Consider the following 23,304-nt stretch of genomic DNA (forward strand, 5'->3'; position numbering starts at 1 on the left):
TTTCAGTGTTTATGGACATTCACTTGCGCAGTCATCATCACTGTCTCTCTCTCTAGAACTTTCTCAGCATCCCAAACTGAAACTCTGTCTCCATTAAACAACATCTTTCCCACTCCCCCTAGCCGTTGGCAACCATTATTCCACCCTCCAACTCTGAATTTGGCTACTCTAAGGACCTCGTATAAATGAACCATACTCTTTGTCCTTTTGTGACTGGTTTAGTTCACGGAGCACAACGTCTTCGAGGTTCATCCATGTTGTAGCATGTGTCAGAATTTCCTTTTTTAGACTGAGTAATATTTCATTTTTGCACAGACCACATTTTGTTTATCCAGTCATCCTTTGGTGGACACTGGGTTGCTTCCACCTTTTGGTTATTATGAGTACTACTACTGGTGTGCAAAAGAAAAATTATGTTAGAGTCCCTAATTTCAGTTGTTTTGTTTATATACCTAAAAGGGGAATTGTTGGATCATAAGGTATTCGTACATTTATGGTGTTGAGGGTCCGCCATGTTGTTTTCCATGGTGGCTGCACTATTTTATATTCCTAGCGGTCATGCTTGGTCTTAAAACAAAGGATAATAGCCAGGTTTGGCTTCTCTGCCAGGTTGGGTGTTATCCTTACCTTTTAAAACCAGAATCTCCCCTTTCCAGCCACCATATGTTGCCTTTGGGCAACACTGCCCTGGCTCTGAGTGCCAAGCTGCTGAAAGCAACGTTTCGCTTGTCTAGGGTGTTCTGGGGGCAAATATCCATTGAGATACACTGGTTTTTGGAGGAAGGGGTTGATGATGAGGTTGATGCCACCTTTTGGAGGAAGGTGGCAGTGGCTAAGCTCTGGGAAATTTCTTACTGTGTTGTGCTCACAGCTATCACTTTCACTTAGTTACTTTTTTTTTTTTTTTAAAACATTGTTTATTCTGTGTCCAGATTTTTTCACTATAAGGAAAAGCATTTGCCGGTTAACAACAAAGGAACCAGGCAGGCTTTGCTTGTTTTATCATTAGCTCTCTAGCATACTTGAGCCTTTGGTACAGACTATACAGGACCCCTTTGGCAAATGAAACTGGCTTAGTTGACATGAAACAGATCAGAGTCCCCTGGAGCAGATCAGAGCCAGCCAAGCGGGCTGGGATGGTATGGCCAGCACGTGCAGGTTCCGGCTGCACAGTTATAAATGACGAGATCCTTCTGTATTTGGAGGCAAACACCTGCTGCCCAGAGTCCTGTCCCCCTTCCCCACTGTAGCTTCCCTCTCAGGCCAGGGGCAAGCAGGGGGCATCAGGACCCTGCTTCAGAGTTATTTCAGATTGCTTGGCACCAAACCATACACATTTTGCAGACTTTTAGATGTCATCTGGTGAGGAGGCCCAGAGCTCCCTCTTGATGCATGTCTCTATCGTCTCTTCCTGTGTGACCTCCAGGGTTCATGAGGAAGATTCCCAGAGGGCCCGGGTCCCTCCCAGGCTCAGCAGCCGTCCATCCACCCCTGTGGATATGTCCTGGGGCCTGTTCACCTGTGGCTGGGATGCGGTGGTTCAGAGTCCCTTTGAAAGCTGACCCCGTGTAAACAGGTTGAACTCTGGGTTGGTCACATACTAGTTGGTGGGTCTTGGGCAGGTCTGTGTGTTTGCTCATCTATAAAAAAAATAAAAACCCTCTCTTTGCCGAGTTGTGAGCATCTGCTGAGAGAAGGGATGTACGAGGCGGCCAGCGATGAGCGCACGCTCTACACACACATGCCATACCGAGTATGGGCTCCTAGCTGGACCGTGGAGGCCAGATACGGAAACGGCCCCGCTGGCTCCGTGGTCTCGGCGCGGCATGCTGGGGGGAGGCGCTGGCGTTTGTAAGGACTCGGCACCTTCAGCCTGGGAAGAAACTGTGCTGCTCCCGGCAGAGCATGGGTGTGGAGTGCACCTCGGCTGGCAGGAAGCACAGCGTGTACCCACACAGGACACTCCTAGTACCCACCTCCCCGGCAGCCCACGTGCCCATCCGAGCCTCAAAAAGGAGCCTGGAGACTGCCTGGAGCCACCTGTCATCTAGGGCCAGTCGGTTGAGGGCGAGGGCCAGCCACTCTGTGACAATGGTAAGCAGAAACCCCGGGGCCACCCCAAGAACTTGAGAGAGTCCTTGCTCTTAGGCCTTTTGTTTTTAGGTCCAAATATATGTGAGACTGACCAGATCTGAAATAACTATGGCCTTTGATTTACTTCTACTGCCTATACCTTGTTGTTTAGCCCTTTATATGGTGGCCTGACTTTGTTTCTGGAGTAGAGTTTCCTGCGATCGAAGTTCAGTGAAATGGTCAGCTTGCATCCTCCCCCCTCCCCCATGTGCCTGCGTGTCTCTGGTCTGATTCCAGAACACTTCCAGCTTGTTTCCTTTGAACATACATTCATACTTCTTACTGTGGCCATTTCCCCCAGCAGTAAAACAATGCCTGGATTGTAGAGGCCTTGGGACAGGCCAAGATCCTCGGTTAGAAAGGAACGTTCTGAACACCTCCCGCGAGCCACAGCCTGTGCACGCTTGCTTGCTCCTGACCTGCATCCCGAGCATGTGTGCTGGTTGCAAGGTACCAACAAGGTACAGGGAAATGGGAAGTGTGAGTCCTTTGTCCCAGAGTCACCTACAGCAAACCTGCCCGGGCCTGACTTGTGTCAGTGGAAGATACAGCAGAAGTCTACAGATCAGTCAAAAATGAAGTACAGATTTCTGTATCTTATGTATTCAAATTTTCTTCGAGCTGATTTAATGGAGTGAGAAAGCGAATAGCTTCCCTGTCTTCACCAGCAATTTGCATGCTGAGAAGTTTCAGCTGTCAGAAAGCAAGCAAAGCCTTTCCGCAGAACACCTCCGAGCGACATGTGTGAACACACGGGCCACACGTGGCTCGGCTTCCCTGCCTCGGAAACCTCAGATTCTTCCAGAAAGGGAGGGGAACCAAATCAGACACCAAAAATGCATACAGAATTCTTTTATTTAACTTAAACCATGTAGTACTTTAACTACTAGAAAAAAGCAGAGTAAGAGAAACTAAAGTTGCCTTAGCTTCAGCCATTCAAAATAGACAAAGTTTTTTTTTTTCATAATGTAAAGAGTCCAGAGTATATCGCAGTAACAGGAATAAATTCTTACAACAGAATATACAAAAACATTTTGAAATTTTTTTCATCTACTGATTTTTTTTTATAAACAGAAGAATTTTTTTTTTTTTAGGAATAATTTGTACACAGAAAGTCATTTATGTAACAAATTGGCCATGTTATTACCTTTTTTTTTTTTTTTACTTTTTTAAAAAACTTTTTTTTAAACAAGGAAACTCAGAAAATGCATTATTTGTGATGCATCCATTCCATTGCGCCTTCTGGTTTAATTCTCTTTTTTTGTCCCAGAGGTAGACATACTCTGGCAAACCTCTCACCTCAACCTCACTGGCTTAGAAAGCAGACAGGTGTTTTTGCCAAGCATCTGTTTCACCTGTGGATGTGTATATGCAACGCCAAACATCTCAATGAACAGTTGAACCAAAAAAACCCTAATTGTTTCTGGACCTTTCTCCCATGTAGTGCAAAACACCCAGATGTTTCTACTGATGGAGACTTTGTGGAGAAGTGTAGACATGGCCAATAATCCATTGGAGGCTAGAGGAAATGGAGCCCGACTGAAACACATTTGTATGTGTGTGTGTCGTTTTTACTTAAACGGACTTGGTTTGGACTGGAAAAATGTGTCTTCAGTGTTCTGCCTTAAATAAAATAAATAGGGTCTCTTCCTTGTTATAACAAAGCACAAATCACGGTATGAGGCATGTAAGCAAACGGCCCGTGTGCACCAGAGTTATCATCGTTCGCAAGATAAGTCTGTATGCTGTGATCACTGTGAAACCATCAGCTGTGCCATCCAGGCTTTCCCTCCCCAGGCATTGCACGACAATGGTGACAACCAGCCCAACCCGCCAGATGCTCACGAGTGCCATGGCTGCTGCTGGGCTGTAACACCTCTGCTGTGTCCTTGGCCAATGAGGTTCTTTCAGTCTGTTAAAGTAGCTACACTCCAAAGGGAAATGACCAGTAGAAGATGATCCCCTTCCCAACCAGAGGGTTCTGGAAGACCAAGATACTGAAGATACAGAACTACTTCTTAAATCATCATCTTTCCTTTGTTATAAGCTAGGGCACAAAGCATGGAGGAAAAGAGGGTGAACCATGGCCTGGGTCAGGGAGAATCTTTTTTTTTTTTTTTTTTTTTTTTTTTTGGCATATTGTAAAGCTAGCTAGGAACAGGTGTCCTAAAAATAATGGATCACAGACACACATTTGCACACACAGAGGAAAAAAGTGTCTTTAAATTATTTTCGGCAATTATAAACTACAAACATTTTATAAAATTATTCTATGTTCTTACAAAAATGCAATGAAACATTTAATTAGTTCTTGTAAACCAGATCTTCGTCAACTGACTACCCGTAATCTACTGGACTTGAGAGCCCTATTGAGAACGCTAATGAGTGACTAATTAGAACAATGTTTCCCAGAAAGATGTGGACACACACAAACGTGGACATACAGATGAGTGATCATTATGTTCTTGCATAAACAAAATAAAACAAACCCTAAAGTCATGCCCCAGAACTGACAACTGACGGGTGCGGTGCAGTTCCGTTCTTGACCGATTTCACTGAACTCTGCAACAACAATGTCCAAAGGAGGATGTTCGGTTTCTTTGCCGAAACCCAATGCCCACGGGTGACTGTCGAGCCTTGATGTGGTCTGATACCTTCAGAAACCATCAGGTTCAAAACATGGCCCATACTTCTTCCCAGCCCCGTACCCTTCTGCTCGCCAGTCTTTGCTTGGCATCACATCACGTCCCCAATACAGTGGTTTCTTACTGCCTCATCATCCCACCGTCAAGGATTGTCCAGTCTGCTTTTTCTCTAAGTGATCAACGAGTCATCTAAGCTGGAGGCCTGGGATGAAACCCTCTGGCCTGTCCAAGGTCTGTATCTTCAGCATCTCTGGCAACAGAGGTTCAATCTAGACAACATCCTCTCTTGAAATTCTCATTTGTACCACCGACTAGTCAGAGGGGAGTAAAAAAGGTTGACTTTCATCACAGGTGCTTAGAGGTTGGATCTGGTCCATATCTCCCAACGCTGCTTAGCCCAGAAAATTAAAAAAAAAAAAAAAAAAAGACAACAGCCGACAAACACAAAAGTAACAGTAACAAAAGAACAAACCCCAAACCTTAAATGTATTAGTGGGACTACTGGAATGGGCCAGGGCATACTGCGGAGCATTACTGCCAACTGGAGGGTGCCTATGTTTTGGAAGGGAGTTGCTTTTGACACAGGCCACCCTAGGGGGACCCAGCAGTGACAGCCGCGGACCTTGGACCAAGCACCCTAGGCTCCTCACCCATCTGAGCTAGCGTGACCTTGCCACGACAGCAGCCTGCATCACGCCCCGCCACCTGCCAGCAGAGGTGAGCTGCTGACAAGAGGCTTTGGTGGAACAAACTGGCCTAGAGTTCGGCATCATACTTGGCTCGTACATCTGTTATCCCAACCGAAGCTCATCACCTCCTGCCAAGCATTTTGCCGTTGGGTAGTTCCACAATAAGCACTTTTTAAATTTTTTTTCAGATTTTACCAAGCCACGTTTCCTCCCATCGAAATGTTGTCCCAAGTCCTAAGGAACAGGCTGGAAGGAGAGGCCAGTGTTGGCCACGAACACGGTCTTCCGTCTTCCACGGAGGAAGCGCATTCCAATTGTGTGTCAAACGTCATGACATCCCATAAAGGAGAGCTGGGTGGTCTGGGTCTCGCACAGCTGAAGTTCGACAGTGTCTCCAGAATGCACCAGCTCCTGCTGCCTCGGGGAAGGGCTGTGTGTGCTAATGTTTTAATGCTCACATCAACTCAATGATGTGCCTCAGTGGTTCACGTCACTTCAAGCAGTGTGAGCTGCTGTCAGAAGGAGGTTGCATGGAAAATGCCACAACTCAGCTTGATTAGATTATTTGGAGCATACAAAAGAGAAAAATCAAGAAGAGGTGGGAAAATCAGCATAAAATTAGGCGAGAACTGTGGATAGATGATGCCTTGGGATAGTCAAGGTGGGTGGTTTGGTCCAGTAAAATGACTGCACCATCACACAAGCAAAATTTTCTTTTATTTAAGTGTTTCTGAAGCATTTGTTATGATGGGCACTACACTATTAGTGTTTTCTTTTCACTTAAAGAAAAACCACCTACGTAAAACAAAAACAAAAGGACACCAACAACTCGGACAGTTGAAACAAAACCCTTATAACCAGCTGAATGATCTGTAGAAATCCAGTTGTGGAAACCGGTAGGTATGTGCAAAAGAGGAGCGGCCACTATTCCAAGGGGTCACCTACAGTGTGGAAGAAGAAAACCCTGATCCAACGGTATTTCTCAGTGACCTTTCGATGCCAGGGGCCTTGGGAAAAGAGGGTAGTGTTCTCGCAGGGGAAAGAGCGCTCCCGAGCCTAGCCGCAGCGCTAGAACTGAAAGGAGCCATCCCTGCTTCGGGAAAACCCCCACCACCTTTCCCAGATTGAGTCACCAGTGCCTGTGAGAGCAGCTGCTGGAATCGGGACGTGCGCCCTCCACCCGTGTGAGCAGCAGGACGACGGGATGAAGGCGCAGCCCTGGCAGGAGGCGCGCCACCCTAGGAGGAGGCTGGGCGCTGACCACCGGCCCTTTCCAGCCCGAAGGTTTGGTCTCTGTTTTCCCCTGGGGGAAGAGGAGATGAGGGTGAAGCTGAAGAACAGTCTGGGGTGGGTGGGGGGGGAATCATGTCCTCTGTACATCCTGAATGGGACCGGCTGGCAGGTCGGTCAGGAACCTCTGCATCCCCCACAGGAGGCCTGGCAGACCGAGCTCTCAAAAGGGCTGTTGTGGCTGCACCACTGAACTTGACCCAGTGCCGTGAGAGCACGTCCCCACCTCGGGCAGGCCTGCCCACGGCGGCCGGAGCAGTGACCCAAATCCAAATATCGCACCTTTCCGGGTGGGACTCTAACCCAAAGACTGCCGGCCTGCCCTCCCCACCACCCCACTCCCCGGGGCCTGCCTGCCCTTCAAACCTAGAAGATGAGCGCTCTCCCAATGACAGAATCTGTCTGTTGTTCGAGCTGCGCGAAGACCCTTTCAAAGCCAGAGAGCCAGGGGCAGCCAAGTGGCCTCCCCGCGGCTCGGTCTGCGTGCCTCTCAGCCAAGTGCGGGCGCCCCGGGCCGGGAGGAAGGAAATCCTAACACCTCACAACCTCTTAGGTAACCAAGTTGGGAGAAGAAGAATGAAAGCAACACAAAATGAGACATTTCAGGAAAAGGCAAGCTATCTGACACGGGAGGAGAGGTGTATTAGTGTTGCTTTGACCCCCGGATACAGCCTGGCCTCCCCCTGCCTCACCTGGCGTGTGCGGCCTGTGGTGTGGATAGAGGTTACTGGTATCAACGGCATATTGTCAGGTGCTGAGAAATGTGAGATGTATTGTTTTGTATATATACACATATAAAAAATAAGAGTGAGGTAGATAAATGTTTGAAAACCAAAACCAAGAAAAAAAAAAACGAAAGAAAAAAAAACCCAAAAACTGTCCTGTCTTACACACACACACACACACACACACACACACACACAAAACCCTTTTCTCAGTATTTAAATTCATAACGGGGCTTCTCTACAGTGATTGAAACTGGTATCACAAAATAAATTAAAAGAAAACTCCTACATATAATACCTTCTTAATTAATTTTTTCTTTTTTCTCTTTTTTTTTTTTAAGGGAAAAAACTATGGGACAGAGGCTAGAGAAAATTGTAGGACTGAAGCTACCGACAAGCAGGAAAGCACTACACACTTGCTTTCTCGTGTTTAATCTCCAGTCACAACTAGCAATCATCATATTCGAGCTTTGTTCCTACTCATAATTTAAACATTTCCATCCCAGAAGCAACTCGTGTGCTGTCATCACTCTGGTGAGAAGTGCTAAAAACTAAACAAAACAAGACCCCAGGCCCCAAGGACTTGGATTCCTGGCCAGGAAAAGCATGCCAGTGCCAGGGCTCCGGTCCCCTGGGAGCGAGCATGGGGCTCCCCGGCCACGGCGGCGGTGCTCGCCCCGACCAGGCCCTCCAGCCGCCAGACCTGGTGGAGGGCTCGCCGCCAACCCGAGGAGGCTGCCCCTGTGGCCCCTTCCCCGCTGGTGCCAAGGAGGGGCCTGGGGATTTTCGGGTTCTAGAGACAGGCAGGTCGGTCTGGAGGGTGGTGGCGGGAGCCACAGAGGGGCCCACTGGACCACGCCCGCTGCACCCTGGGACTCAGCAGCTGTTTCTCGTGGGATGGAAGGATTAAATATCCATTAAAAAAAATAGTAATCCAAATGCCTAGTGTGTGCAGTTAAAACTGCTGTTGTACCCAAGAATTAAAAAAATAGATATATGTGTGTCACAATCAAAACAAAGGTGCGGGAAAGAGAAGGTGAGACTTTCCAACAAGGGCGACTAGAAACACTGAACAAGGATGTGTGAAGTATTTAACCTTTTTTTTTTTTTTTTTTTCTGACCTGAGTTTGTATCGTGTCTTGCACTGTAACAGACCCCAGCGCTGTGTGGGAGCAGGCCGAGGAGTGGGGTGCCGCCCGCTGCCTGCCTGCGTCCCTCACCAGCCTCGTGCCCACAGAGCCTCCGGGTTAGAACATAACTAACGGGTGGGGGGGAGCGGGGAGGGGAGGGTGTGTTTATAAAAAGGCATCAAACAGTTCATGGCAAATTATGTTATAGAAGTATCAGTTACTGGGAAGAGAGGAAGAAAGTCACGCACGCTAGTACAAAGCATAAGAAGTTTCTTGGAGTGAGCAGAAAGGGAAGAGGGGTAGACCTGAAGGTTTTCATAGATTAAATCCACAAAGATAAAGGACAAAAAAAATAGCAGCTTTTTTTTTTTTTCTGTACAGACGTATAGATGAATATCTGAACCGTAAAAAAGTTATAAAAGTGACATTAAAGACGATGTGTATGCAAATGTTTCATGGTCTAACATAGAACTGTAAGACCCATGAAGAAGTCCTAGTAACAGAGAAAATGTCAACAAAGCTTAGAATGCTTGAATCCATTTACTGCTTTTCTTCTTACTGTTGTGGTGGTGTTTGAATTCCTTTCCTTGCAAACCTGCATAAACAGTTGGGCTGAGTCCCTGGAAACCCCTTCCCATCTGCGTCCTGGGGGGCCGGGAACCGGTGGGGGGGGGGCGGCCGAGGTGGGGGGACAGGAGGCTGGCATGTGGACGACCTTTCCTCAAAGCCTGTCTGCCAGGCTCTCGACAGGGCCTACTTTCTCCAGAATTCCTGGGGGCTAGCAGGTGGGGGGTGGGGAAGAGGGGTTTCAGCCTCTCCCAGTCTCCACTGAGAGAAAAATCCCATTCTGTCCACTTCCCCCAAATAATAACCTAGTCAAAAAGCAACTGGACCTGTGTGAACGTAGGACTGGAAAAGAACACCAGGGGCGATCGGATGGAGTGTGTCCTCAACGGGGCTCCTACATGGTGTGACTAGCTACCGTGCTCGCCCCATGCCTCTGGAAACAAGGAAACAGGTGCTGGGATCGGGAGGGAGGAAGTCGAGGGTTTTGGCAGAATTTGGCAGCATTAAAATGGTAACAACCTTGAATGCATGATGGCCCTTTTTCAATTTCGTATGTCCCTAAAAAGGTGAAAGATACAGTTAAAAAAATTCCGTCTCAACGTGTTTTTTGTTTTTGTTTTTTTATAAAGACCTACGGTGACAGGCAGGTGTGTACGGAGGGGGGCAATGTGGGGCCACAGGGAGGGACAGCCAGTTCCTCAATCTGATCGAAAGGGTGTCCCAGCTGGGCTTGCGGCAAAGGTTTTTCCATTATGAAGCAGAGAAAAAGAGAAAGGGGAGAGAGGGAGGGAGTGAGGGCGGGAGACAGGTCTGAGAGAAGTGAGGAGTGGCAGGGAGAGCGTGAGGAGGCTCGATTCTCGAGTGTTCTGTTGCTATTAAGTGTTGTCATTAAGGTTCTTAAAGGCCCATGTCAGTTAAGGGTTTGGGTAGGGAAATAAAAAGCTGCTTGCATATTGAAAAAAGGAACATCCCAAACGTGTTTACTGCAGAGAAGCCGTCTCCCGTGGGCAGCACTGGCAGTTCTGAAGATCCACTGAGGTACAAGAGGCTGTGAATAGATTGTTCAAACTCTCTCCCCCCACCCGCCGCCCGGCGTGCGCACACGTTACTGTTTGCACGGGATCCGGGATCCCAGGATCAGCAGGTCGAAGACTGGGGCAGAGGCAAGGCCCTCTCGTTCTTGCGTCCCCCGTTCATGTGCGCGTACGGCTGTCTCTCATCGAAGCTGGCTCGGAGCACCAGCACGCCAGGGCCTGGGCCGTTCTCGGCCTTGTGTCCTGAGTGTCTGTCGGGCAGCGGCAGGGAGGACGAGGAGGCGGAGGGGTCCAGGGGGACGCTCTCCATGTTCTCGGGCTCCAGGTCCAGCTCCTCCGGCTCGGGCGGCTTGTTCTCCTCGCTGTAGTAGAAGGACACCTCCCGGAAGCCGGGCTCCATCTCGTCCTTGACGCTGCCGATGATCTCCAGGAAGGAGGGCCTCATCTTGGGGTTGTACTGCCAGCACATGCGCATCAGCTCGAACCTGAGGTGAGGACACACGGCACATGGGCCCCGCCGCCTCCCCTGGCCACACGCAGAGACCCCCGGGGGCGCTGCCGCTTCTCTGAGCCTCCGCCTTTCTCTCTCGATGGCCCGAGGAGCCTTCAGCCTCCCCTGTCCCGTGTCCTACCGCGGCTTTCGCTTCACCCAGCACCCAGGACCCTTCTCGGGGCAAAACCTAAGCGCTCGTTCCCCGAGGAGGACAGATCTAGGTGCTATGGTGACAGTGCTGAGACAAAAACAGGAGCGCCTGGGTGGCACAGTGGGTGAAGTGTCTGAGACTCGGTTTCAGCTCAGGTCGTGATCTCAGGGCCATGGGCTCGAGCCCCGAGTCGGGCTCTACGGTTAGCAGCGAGTCTGCCTCAGATTCTCTCTCCCTCTAGCCCTCCCCCACTCTCTCTCTAAAATAAATAAATATTTAAGAAAGAAATAAAAATAAAAAAACCTATACAGGATTCTGCTTAAAGCATCTCTTATAGCCACGGATGGAACATTATTTCTGGAATCAGGGTGCAGCAAACCTCTGGTGCCTTGGTAACAAGGGTTAGAAGCAAGCGCAACTATCCCGACAGTGACCTCTCTCTTAATCCCACCTCTGCTATTTCTAGGTTTCCCGCAGGGGCTGGGGACAGCCAGCAGGGGACCTGCAGAATAGGCAGTGGGGCGGTGCGGCGACAAGACGGAAGGAGCATGTGTTCCAAGTCGCCCCGGGGTCCTGTCCAGTGCCGCCCAGGCTGCCTGCTGCGCGCCCCACCATGCAGAGCCTGCTCTCGGATCCAGGCTGCTCCGAACTGAGTGACAGTCCCAGCGAAGACCTGCATCCAGAGCCCAACAAGGCAGGAGGCGCTGGTGGAGGCAGGCGGCAGACACAGTGTGATGCCTGTGTGGGGACCCTCACCAGCTGGACCACAACGGCATTTGGGTTGCAAACCTCTGCAAAACCATCAGCGCCACGTGACCACCGAGAATCTTCCTGGCAATGGGACGGGGCCCCCCGGAGAGGCAGAGCCTGCGCCCGGAAGGAGACAGGAGGTATGGGGTGGTGGGGCCAGCCGACCTAGGGGAGGCCTGGGCTTTGACAGTTCAGGATGGCCGGGGGAGGAGGGATGCCTCTGATTAACCCACAACCCAGACAGACCCAGCTTAGTAGACCTTGGGAGTGGAAAGGAGGGTGACGGAGCAAACAACCAGGCCGGCCCCAGAGCCGGAGGAGGCCACGGTTCCGAGAAGGGATTGGCCAGTGGCCCTTTCTCGCGTGAGCCTGAAACAAAAGAACCTTCCCTTCCCACTGTTGTTCTTGCCAGAAAATTCTATTCTCTATAAAACTTCTAGCTAAAGAGATGCTTTTCGATAAAGATGGCTCCATGGAACTCCCCATATTTGGGAAGCACAGAGCCTCCCAGATTGGCTTCTAGCCTTCCTTCGGGCTGACCATTTGACGGACAGAGCACCTGCTTGTGTCTGGCCCCAGGGAAGAAGCCAGGGGAGAAGCCCGTGGGACCCAGAACCTAGTCTGCAAAGAGACTAGGTTAGGCTTAGCTTAGGCTCCTAAGCTAATGGCCCCAGCTACCTTGAAAGAACTGGGGAAAAGGTGTCAAGTCGTTTGGAGGGAAAAGGATGTGACTTTGAGGGTGGACATAGGAGAGAGGCTTTCCGCCCATGTTGCTACCTGTTTCTGTAAACCGTGTTTTATTGGACCAGCCACACCCATTTGTTTACATATGTCTGTGGCTGCTTTCAAGGGACAACTTCTAGTTGAGTAGTTGGAAGAGAGACTGGCCTAGAAGCCCAAAATATTCGCCGTGTGGCCCTATACAGAAAACATCTGCCACCCATCCTTGGGCAGAAAAAGATCTGGACAAAATGTGAAGCCTGATCTGATTGCTCCCCTCCCCACACTACCCCCGACCCCTTGGCCACGCCACTCACCACGTGGCAGGACTGACCCCCCAGTTAACGCGCTCAGTGACACACACGGGGTGGCAGGCAGGGTTTGACACACGTGAGCCGCCTTCCTCCTCCCAAGCCTGGGAAGAAGGCGCCTTAGAATATGTGCCCATTTTGTAGCTGAAGAAGTAGAGGCACCAAGAGCTTCCATGATCTGTGCGAGCAGTGAGGGTGAGCGGGGTGGGGCGCTCCCCTGGAGAGGAGCGCTGGGCTTTGAGCAACATCTACCTCAGGAACAGGGGCATTTTCTCAGCCTCAACAAAAGCAACCCTGGTCCTCCGAGGAGACCGGGTGCCTTTCCTCTGGTCACAAGTGCTGTGGGGGATTTGCACTGATAAACAGGGAGCTCCTGCCTTGGGTCCCGTGGCAAGCACGCCCACCTTCCCTGACCAGAGGAAAAGGGCTCCCCTCCCCCCGGCCCCCCAAATAAGTCAGGCCATAAATACACAGGACCCCTCTCTGTGGCTCGGCTGCAATTTCCTCTCTGGCTGACTGACTTGTCCCTGAATAGAAGTGCGGCCGGCCAGGAACACGTGATGAGCGCTGGCTCAGGGCTGCTGGGGTGGGGGCTGGGGGGGGTGCGAGGAGGTGCCACTGGCAGGGGAGTGACTGGAGTGACATCAGCACAAACAAGCCATGTGATGCCTCTCTTAACCCATCCCCGAGTCACAGCCCTTCCAGGGCTGCCCATAAAAGGAAGTCTTTTTCACTCTGTAGGATCCAAGACCTTGTTTACACTATCTCCACAAGAAAACTTTCCAGTAGGCTCTAGAAGGATTTATGGGCTGATAAACCTCTTCTTTAAAAAAGCACATGTTTTACAACTAGTTGGCTCTGGTGCGGCCCAGCCATCCTTTCCCGAATGCCCTCTTCTGGGGGCCGGCGAGGGGTAGGAGGAGATCAAACGGGGCTGCTGGCAGTGAAGGGTGAAGCCGCTTAAGGGAGTCCAGTGTGGCCCCGGGGGGCAGCGCGAGGTAAGAGCGACGCCGGCTCGCTCCCTCCCATCCTGCACACTGAGGGCCCTGGATCGTCACCCTACCCTCAGCCCTGCCGTGCACGCACGCAGGTTGTGAGCACAAGCCAGGAAGTGAGATGCAGCGCAGCCTCCGTCCACGTGGCCACTGTCGCAACAAAGACCAGATTCCAGAAAGGCCTGGAAGGGCTTGGTGGGCCCCTCCTCCACCTCCTCCTGGCAGCCTGGAACAGCCAGGATTGTCTCGTGAGCCTCTTCTCAGCTGGGGCCAGCAGTGGGACAGCAGGACTGCTGGACCCCCCACCCCACACCACTCTGTCTTTGGGCCGAGATCAAATGCAGGGCCCAGGTACCACGAGACAGCCCATGGTCGCAAGGCTAAGCAGGCGAGGACGGCCATTCCTGACTGTCTGGATTCTACTCCAGCACCCAAGTCCCACCAAACCAGCATGGATCACCAGTGCCAAGGGAGCCTTCATCAGCAGAGCCTACTGAATCTGTTTCAGATGGGCTCAGAAGTTCAAATTCTGTCCCACGTACTGTGTCCTGAAGACCGCCTCTGGCAACTGTCCGGACATGTGACACTGTGGAAGTTTTACCGAAGACCAAACAGCTTCTTGGCCCAGGGCTTACGACTCCAAGCGCCCCTCTGCTCGAGCTCTAGCCTGCGGCGTGAGAACCCTGTCCTGCCGCCCCGCTTCCGAGAGCTAGGACCCGGCCTTGCCACCGTCTCTGGGGTGTCAGCATTCAGCATGTAGCCAGAGGGACGCAATTCCTGGTGTAAGTACAGAGCCGTGAGATGGGCTCATCAATTTAAAATGCAAACCACCGGCGAACCACAAGCCAAAGCTGATCTCGTGCCCCTTGTTAAATTAATTCAAACCGAGTCTTAGCGTTAAGACTCCCAAGCCTGGATGGGACTGTGTGTGGCTTGGACCACTCTGCCTTTCCTCGAAGCCGCGGTGCACCTGGCCACTGGGGGACGGGCGTACCGGCCACTGCAGAGCAGTCCGCCGCACCTGCCTGCGTGGACGCTGAGCTGAGGGCCCCCGGCAGCCTCTGCTCCTCCCCCCCGCCCCCACGTTATCACACTGGGGCCCATTCAGACCCCTGGAACCACACCATCGAAGGGTCTCTCTCCCACATGGAGGCCCACTGGGGCTTTGGGGCAATTCCCAAGAGCTCAGTGACTCGACTCTCCTCTCCTCTGGGAGAAATGGGAGTCCGTTCTTGCCGCGCCGGTGACCAAAGATGTACACTCCCAGAACCCTTCTTCACCCAGGCTCATCGACACGTTCAAGCCAACCCAGCCGTTCCCTATACAAGCAACTCGCCTCCTTTCATTTTGTTATTTTCTTAGAAGGGAGAACAATCGGCCAAGATGGGGGTTCTGGATGGCAAAGCCGGAAATGCCTCGTGAGTTAGACATCTAATACCCAACAGTAACCTCTCCGTGCAGGCTTCCTGGTCACTCTGTGCTGGGAACAGGAAGTGAGCTGCGTTTCCCATGGCAGGTGGGCTGCTTCCCAGGCCTATTAAATTAGTATCAAAACTCCAGTCACCGGGAGGTAGCTCAACTCTAGGAGTCCTACAAGTTTCTCAGCGGCCAACATTTATCCCAAAGAGGAAGCTCGAAAACAATACCTCTCCTCCCACCACCCCCAAACCACGTGAACGCAATGCACACGTGCTTTCTTGGACTGTCTCCAAGCTTGCTACCACACTGCGGGTTCTAGCCACCGCCTCTGCTCTGCACCAGACACTTGGATGCGAATTCAGTGCACATCATTCCTCGTGCTCCATGACAGATTTCCGCTCTGAAGGAAGACCTTTGTTATAATGCGCTGACAAGAATACGGCAGCCGCACTGTTTGGAGAGAATAGCCCCCAGTGACAGCCCACCCCGGGGAGGCCCCCCGGAATCTCCAGCCACGTCACGGAGGGCTGCCCCCCGATGTTAGGCGGGAAAGGCCACCATGGTTTCTGCTCTGCTCTGGAATCATCTGCTCTGGGGCAAGGGAGGCAAGCTACAGGCGCTTGTGGCCTACTGGCTGGTTTTGTAAGGCCTAGGAGCTAAAAATGGTTTTTTACACTTTTAAGTGGTTAAAAAATATCAAAATAAGAATAATATTTTGTGACGTGAGGAGTACGGGAAATTCAAACTTCAGTATCCCCAAACCAAGCTGTCCAGGAGCACAGCCGTGCCCAGTCACGTGGTATGTGTGACGGCTTTGGCTCTGTGACAGAGGTGAGTGGCTGTCACTGCGACCGTGTGGGTCCCTGGAGCTGGAAAATATTTCCTCTCTGTCCTTCCAGAGGAAGCGTTTGCTGAACCTGCTCGGGGAGAAGCCAACTGCCTGGCACCTGGCCCCATGGGCATGCCACCTTGCAAGTGGGTCCCAGCCCTGGTCAAGCCCACTGCGGACAGCGGCCCTGGGCGGGAGACTCAGGCTGCAGCTGGCTGGCTTCCGCCTTCAGACACTCTGTGGGATGGCAAATGCTGATTGTTGTTTTCAACTCTTAAGTTTGGGATAATGTCCTGCAATGGAAAACTGGTATAGGTACAGGTCGGGAGAGGGAGCGTTTCCACGCTAGCAAGAAATGCACTAAGTGACTTTTTTTTTAAACTAAGTGACCTTTGAGTCTCTTCTAACTTTGGGTCCTGAAGTCTAAGAGGCTAATTGGGAAGGTTCTTGAGGGACCTGGGAAACCCTGCTGCCTCCCACTCTGTCTCCGCCACCCTTTCCCCACCCCCCAGCATTCACACTGCCCACTGAGAAGAGGAGCCTCCCGTCACTGGTGGGCCTACTCTGTGCCCCACGTGGAGGACCATGCAAAGTTCCCACGCTGGGCCCAGGCTCAGATGATCAGTGGGTTCCCCGGTCCCACACCACACACACACACACAAGAGCAATGCAAGGTTGCTGCTTTCCCTATGGTAGTGGTAGGTCCGCTCTCATACTTCCACGCAAACTGTCCATGGGCTAGAATGGGCTTCAGCTGAACAAACATTCACAAGCAGCAGCTACAGGGCCCAGGGCCCAGCTAATGTGCTCCCCAGCACAGGGGTGCCACACTGAGTCACCCCCAGCCCGCAGGCCCCGCAGCTGCGCAGTCAGGGCCATGGGAACAAGGCTTCCCACATCTCCATGGAGCTGGGGAGTCAGTCTTGGTAGCAACCCAGTCCTTCAGAAAAAAACACAAAAGCCTGGTTTATTGACGGACAATGGTTTCTGCTTCCCAAGCCATGGCAGCCGGACCCTAAGACGCTCCCCGAGATTCCTGCCCCTGTAACCCCTCACCTGAATGCGGGTTGGACTGAGGAAGATGACGGGATTTCCCTCGGCTATTTCGGTTTTCTCATCAGCTGACTCTGAGTTAACCACAAGGGAGATTATCTGGGGTAGATGTGGCTTAATCAGGTAAAACAAAAGGTAAAAGCAGCGGAGAGAGGGTCTTCCTGGGTCTGAAGAAGTAAGCTGCTCGGGTGGGAGAAGACCCAGTCTCCGGGAGGGCGACAGTCCCGCAGCCACAGGACTGAATCCTGCGGACAACCTGAGGGGCGTGGAAGAGGGAGGCCCAGGGCCTGGGACGATGGTGGCCCCAGATTTCAGTCTGCTGAGACTGAGCAGAGGGGCCAGCCCACCTGCGTCTGGATTCCTGCCCCAAGGAAACTGCTGGGAGACTCACAAGCCTCACTCTCATGGCTATTGAGGCCAGTTTCCCTGGTGTCCGCCCGACAGGGTATCTGCCTCACGTTTGCAAGCCATCCCGCCGCTCGGAGGCGGCCTGAGGCAGTGCTCACGTGAGGCAGATCTAGGGGGTCTTCCACATAGACACAGACGCAGCCCCACAGTCCCTCTGGGATCTTTCCTCACGTGAAGCCAAACAGGCCCTGAAAAGCCCTTCTGGAAAATTCCTGAATTGGCCCCCAGGTCCGAGGTACTAGTGGTGGTAGCCCACCTTCCACCCATTGGGATCCAGAAGAATCTCTGGGCCCCACCTTCACGGGCGTGTTAAAACCAAGTGCACCACTCTCTACCCGTCCCTGTCCTGCACCCAACGACCCTGCCCCAGGCCACCTTCACACCCTCCTCTGACTTATTCCTCCTCCGCCAGACAGTGAGGCCCAACCACCTCCCGCAGCCCTGGCCTCCGGCAGCTTCTCCTAAGTGCTGAGCAGCGAGGCCCAGGAGGCACGCGGACACTCTGCATTAGGCTCCCCAGGTGTCCCTGCCTGAAGCTCCAGGGAGCATGTCCCTTGCATGGTTTACGACTTCTGTCCACGCTCAGCAAGGAGGAAACCTGAGGGCAGCGCCACGGCGGAGGCAAGGGCGGACGCCAGTTCTCACAGGCCTGCCCATGGCTGCGGGGTCAAGAGCTCTCAGTGTCATGCAGGTGTCCCCCATGACCCCCCTTTTTTGAAACTTTGCAGGGAGAAGACGGGTAAGGATTGCTTTGGGCAAATACTCCACAGAGACGTGTGGCCTGAGAGGACCAGTGCCAGCTGGTCCATCAGAACCCTAAGGGAGACAGAGTGAAACTGAGGCAGCCCCACGAAGGCACAGGTTCCCGCCATCAAGAAGACCCTCTTCGAAACTGTCCCCCACCGGCCATCATGGCATCCCACCGGCCTGAGAGACTGGCTCCCAGAACCGTGCCCCCCACCCCAGGTCACGGGTCAGGAAACACGGAGGGGGTGCGGCGGGGGCCCAGGGAGGACGTACAGCATGTCGGGACAGTTGTCTGGCTTGTCCAGAAGGCCGCCCTCCATAACGAAGCGAAGGACCTGCTCGTTGGACAAGCCCTGGTAGGGCTGCTCGGCCAGCGTGGCGATCTCCCAGAGCACGACCCCGAAGGACCTGTGGGAGAGAGGGGACAACGTGAGGGCTCAGAAAGGGGAGGGCAGACCGCGCTGGCCCTGTCCGCCCAGCACCTGCCCGCCCCGGGGGCAGCCGCCCGCGTGTCCTGCCGCAGGCCCGGCACTGGCGGGCTGTGCATGTCTGTCTCCCTCGGTTGCTGCTCATGTCCCCTGCACAGGAGACACAGCCCTGGGGCACAGTGGAGGAAGCCAAGGTGGAGGGGGTTTGCAGGGTCCCCTGAAGGACTAGGAAGCGCCTGAGCGCTCCTGTGAAGCCCGGACAACCCGAGGTCAGGGCCCCAGCTGCGCAGCGGGCAGGACAGTCTCCCAAACGCGCTGTATCCTGTAATCAAAGGCAGATCCCCAGGCCCTGCCCAGACCACGGTGCAGTGGGCTCGAACGCAGCCTAGGACAGCCAAGCCGGTGAACGAGCTCCCCCGATTTGGGAAGCTGTACCCAAGTAGCTCTCAAGGCTGCCTGCAGAGTAGAGTCTCCTGGCAAGTTTTTAAAACACACGGATGCCTGCGGTCCCTGGCCACAGTTCGGATCCCATCGGTCTGGAGTGTTGGAAAACTCACCGGGGATCTCCCAGGGCCAGTGGGGGCAGTGCGGAGAGAAGCCCCCGGGGGCTGTGGGAGCTGCCGGCCTGTGGGGGGCTCAGTCTCATGGCGGGGATGGGGGGGAGGGAGCAAGGAGGGTGGGACTGGCTGGTTTGGGGGTTCCCTGGCAGCCGGGTGTCCTTAGGCAGAGTTCAGCCAAGTGGCAAAGGGGCCAAGAAGTCAATTCAGCAAGGGGAGCAGAGAGCGACTCTGCCAAGCGTGCAGTCTGTCTGCTGGTTTAGAAGATCCAATGACCGGAAAACAAATTAAAATACATATATACGCACACTGAAAGGTCAGACGGGTAGTGTTTAAAGAGGCGATGCTGTAATCTGCAGAGTAAAGGTGCCTTCCCGACGCACACGGCCGTCTCCTCTGTCTGTCTGCCTTTACATTCAGTGGAATAAAGTAGGCTCGCCAGCAGCCCATGGCCCGAGGGGCTTCCGATGGGACTCTGCGAGGCCAGGGGTGCTGGCAGAGCCGCACGGAACATTCTGGGGCTTGGTGCTTCCCACCGAGACCTCTCGGGATCCTGAGCCAGGAGGGGCTCGGACTCTACCACAATCGTGAGTGGAAGGCTTCTGGGCAAATTGTTGCTGAGAGCCGATTTGGGACACAAAGACAGAATCTCAGCAGAGGACGCACCCACCCAAGGTCCTTTTTAATTTCCAGTGACCAAGAAAGAGTCTTTAATGTTGCACAAGAGACGTAGAAAAGCCAGAGACCGCAGAGGCCCCCGTGCGTGTTCAGAGGCTCGGGCTGGGGCCAGCTTCTCCATCAGCTTCGGCGGTGCGATCTCCTACCGCAGGGCACCTGGTCCCAGCGGCACATGTCCTGGAGGCCACCGCTGCCACACAGGGCAGCCCAAGAAACGGCCAGCTTGCCGTGTTTACTGACTGCAGGCCGGGGGAGCATCTGGGAGCGAGGCTCCCTCCCGAGTCACCTGTGCTCTGCAGGCCGCAGCAGCCGGGCTCACTCACCGGCTCCCGCCTGGACCCTTCCAGCCGCTCTGGCTCAAGCTCCCGGTCACGGTCCCCTGGCCGTCCGTAAACCTCACAGGTCACAACTGCAGTCTGTCCCATAGCCCTGCTCTTCTGGCCTCACTGGGGCAGTCCACCCCAGGTGACCTGTCCCTCTGCCTCCTCGGAGCACAGCACCGCGCCCCAGGGTCCCGTTGGAGCGCCAGCACCTGACTCCACGCAGCCTTGGCCTCCAGCTGATGGAAACATCTTAAACCACAGCGCCAGGTCCCACTCCTGGGTCCCTCTGCCTTCAGTGGCTCTGTGGGTCTTTGCAGAACCTGAAGGGTCAGGCCCAAGCCCCTGACACAGCGCTGGTCTTTCTCTCTCCTAACCCCTCAGGGGAGTCCCACCGTCCTCCAGAAGCAGCAGGCGCATCCTGCCACCATGGCTTCCCCTGCGTTCCCGCTGCCAGGAACCCGCACCCTCACGGCTCTGGCGGGGACAATTCACACTTTAGGGTGCCACACGACCCCATCTCTCCTGGCCAGGCTTCCGTGACTCTAGTCCCTCGGGATTGTTTCCTCTTCTCCACAAGACTTCACCCCTCAAGGACAGGAGTCCTCCCTGCCACCGAGCCTTTCCTGGGCCTCACCAGGCCCTCGTGATCACACCCGTGAAGTGACACGGCAGGTAAGAGGCCCGGCTCTCCCCCGGAGGCCTCCCCCGAGTGACTCCTGTGTGATGTCAGTGTCGCTCATCAGGGAGGGCCACTTACTGCTGGAGCCTGGTCATCCTTCACGGGACGTGACCAGCTGCAGGGAGTCTATGGATGGAGGCTGAACCGACTGTACCCAATACCGAGACGCCCCCCTGGCATCCCGGGTTGTCACAGGAGCCATTTAAACATCAGTCAAGCTCTTGCAGGCCTCACAGGGCGTGCTGACATTCCCAAACAGACCTCACCCGCAGACGGAGCAACCAAAGCCCCGAGATGTCCCACAGTTTGACCGAGGCCCCACAGCCAGTCAGGGATGCTGAGAAAGAGGCAAAACCCATGTGTTTCTCAAAGCAGCTACTTAGCAATGTGGCACATTTTATGTGAACATAAAACCAAGTCACGAATTCCGTGGACACGGCTCTTCCTGAAACATCGGACAAATGCCTTCATGTGCCGTCTTTTCGAATTACGAGCATTGCTTTCCCCAGAGACAGAGCAGCTTGCTGTGAATCTCGCAGGTCAGTGCCGGCACTGCCTGGGGTCAGCGTTCAGGGACCGCGCCTCCACACACCAAGACCGGATCGTGTCACTGTCCCACACGCCAGCAGCTCAAGACCTACAGAGAGATCCATGTTCCCCTCTCTCATATTTGAGCCACTAGAGAAGCAGATGATTGTAAATGGGTACAACCGGCCCTGGATATTTGTGGCTGTTTGGAAACCTTAGTGAGTCAAGAAATGAAGACCACTGGAGACCAGTCCACGTGTCCAGGAAGGGAACACACTTGTGTCTCCTGACCTGAAGGAACTGCTGGCAGAGACACAGGGCTAGAGAGGAGCCAACACCGGGTCCAAGGGCCTGGGAATAAAATCTCAAAGGGGCACAGAAAAACGTGGAAATGTCCAAACTGGAGACAAGAGATGCCTTCCTTGTGACTTCGAGGCCCGTCTTATCAGAAACACAGCACGGTGTGCAACTCTGCCTCAGAGAAGGGCCAAGAGGTATCACCAAGAGACTGATGTGAGCCTAATATGAGTAAGACCAGCAAAGAGCAGGGACGTCTTAAGAAGTCGGGTGGTCTGTTTTTGTGAGGGAGGGAGTAAGCCGTCCCTGGAGACATGAGCAGAATCTACTCAACTACTAGCTGTCGGAGACCGTGGATGGGACCTGGGGGCTGGACGTGACCACACGGATACCCCCCAGGCCTGAGATTCTGGGGTCTCCTTTCCAAAGTCAAATAAAATTCTTTGTCTCTCTTTCTAGATTTTTGACTGTTTAGGAATGACTATGCTGTTGACTATATTCTAAAATGACTGGGGCGCGTGGGTGGCTCAGTCGGCTAAGCGTCTGTCTCTGGGTCAGGTCACGATCCCAGGGTCCTGAGATCGAGTCCCACATCGGGCTCCCTGCTCAGCGGGGAGTCTGCTTCTCCCTCTCCTTCTGCTACTCCCCCTGCTTGTGCTCTTTCTCTCTCTCTGTCAAATAAATAAAATCTTAAAAAAAAAAAAAGAATAGGGGTGCCTGGGCAGCTCAGTCATGAAGCATGTGCCTTCGTCGGCTCAGGTCATTATCCCAGGGTCCTGGGGTCGAGCCTTGCATCAGGCTCTCTGCTTGGTGGGAAGCCTGCTTCTCCCTCACCCACTCCCCCTGCTTGTGTTCCCTCTCTCACTGTGTCTCTCTGTGTCAAATAAATAAATAAAATCTTAAAAAAATAAAAAAAATAAGAATAAAAACCTTAAAAAAATGATTTCCATTCCTTCGACATGGAAAGCTTTAAATCCTAGGCGCTCTTCACCAACATCTTGGCTGGCCTACCCTACCTACCTGTGTTACCCTCGAAGGCTGTGTTAAAAAAAAAAAAAATCTAATGCCTGGACATTGAATGGAACGAATACCAAATACCCACTCTTGTTTATATAAATATATTATTGGTTCATGATCGATGCCATCAAGCGGGAGAACACTGGCATCGAACACTCTCTATGTCCCTCTGTTGCCGCTTGTCTCAATCGTTGCTAACCTGAGTTTGGGCAAAATTAGCCTGGAGATAATAATAACTTCAGTTTTATTGTCCTATTCTGCCCCTTGTTTTCCCTGGCTCTCACAGTTTTCTCTATTTTATTGTACTATAAGCTGACCTTGGAGCTTTTGGAGGTACAGGGGCTAGAATAATGAGATGCGTGAACAGACCCAGGCCTGTCCCCTCCCCATCATCTCTATATCTAAAAATGACGGTGAGCACTTTGATTTGACAGCAAAGAGATAACTACCCTGGACAGGCTGATTGCAAAACAGATCTCATAGATGAACTCGAGAAGCAACTGTGCTTTGCCGGGTCATATTCAAATGCTATTTTCAATTTGCACCTGTCTTCAAAGGAAGATCCAAGGCCCTTGAACTGTGAAAGGTTCATGAGGTTAAAAAAAAAAAAAAAAATGATGTCGGTCACTATTTAAATAGCTCCTGTGTGTGGTCGTCCAGACAAGAGGAGTGAACAACTACCATTTCTATAATACATCAGCATTGGGA

At 52.8% G+C, this 23,304-nt stretch overlaps 1 protein-coding gene across 1 annotated transcript in view; it reads right to left on the reverse strand.

Annotated features, from left to right (window-relative positions):
* Window positions 1–8,598: 8,598 nt before the first annotated feature.
* Window positions 8,599–23,304, reverse strand: part of IGF1R (insulin like growth factor 1 receptor) — a 296,173-nt gene continuing 281,467 nt past the window's right edge. Inside the window, exons 20-21 of the mRNA XM_080808720.1 lie at window positions 18,363–18,497; window positions 8,599–10,698 (exon numbers count right to left, since the gene is read on the reverse strand). Of these exons, the coding sequence (XP_080664846.1) occupies window positions 10,317–10,698; window positions 18,363–18,497 (517 nt within the window). The 3' untranslated portion in view covers window positions 8,599–10,316. The remainder of the gene's footprint in view (window positions 10,699–18,362; window positions 18,498–23,304) is intronic.

Source organism: Martes martes (assembly GCF_963455335.1).
Source record: "Martes martes genome assembly, chromosome: 7".
NCBI lineage: Eukaryota > Metazoa > Chordata > Mammalia > Carnivora > Mustelidae > Martes > Martes martes.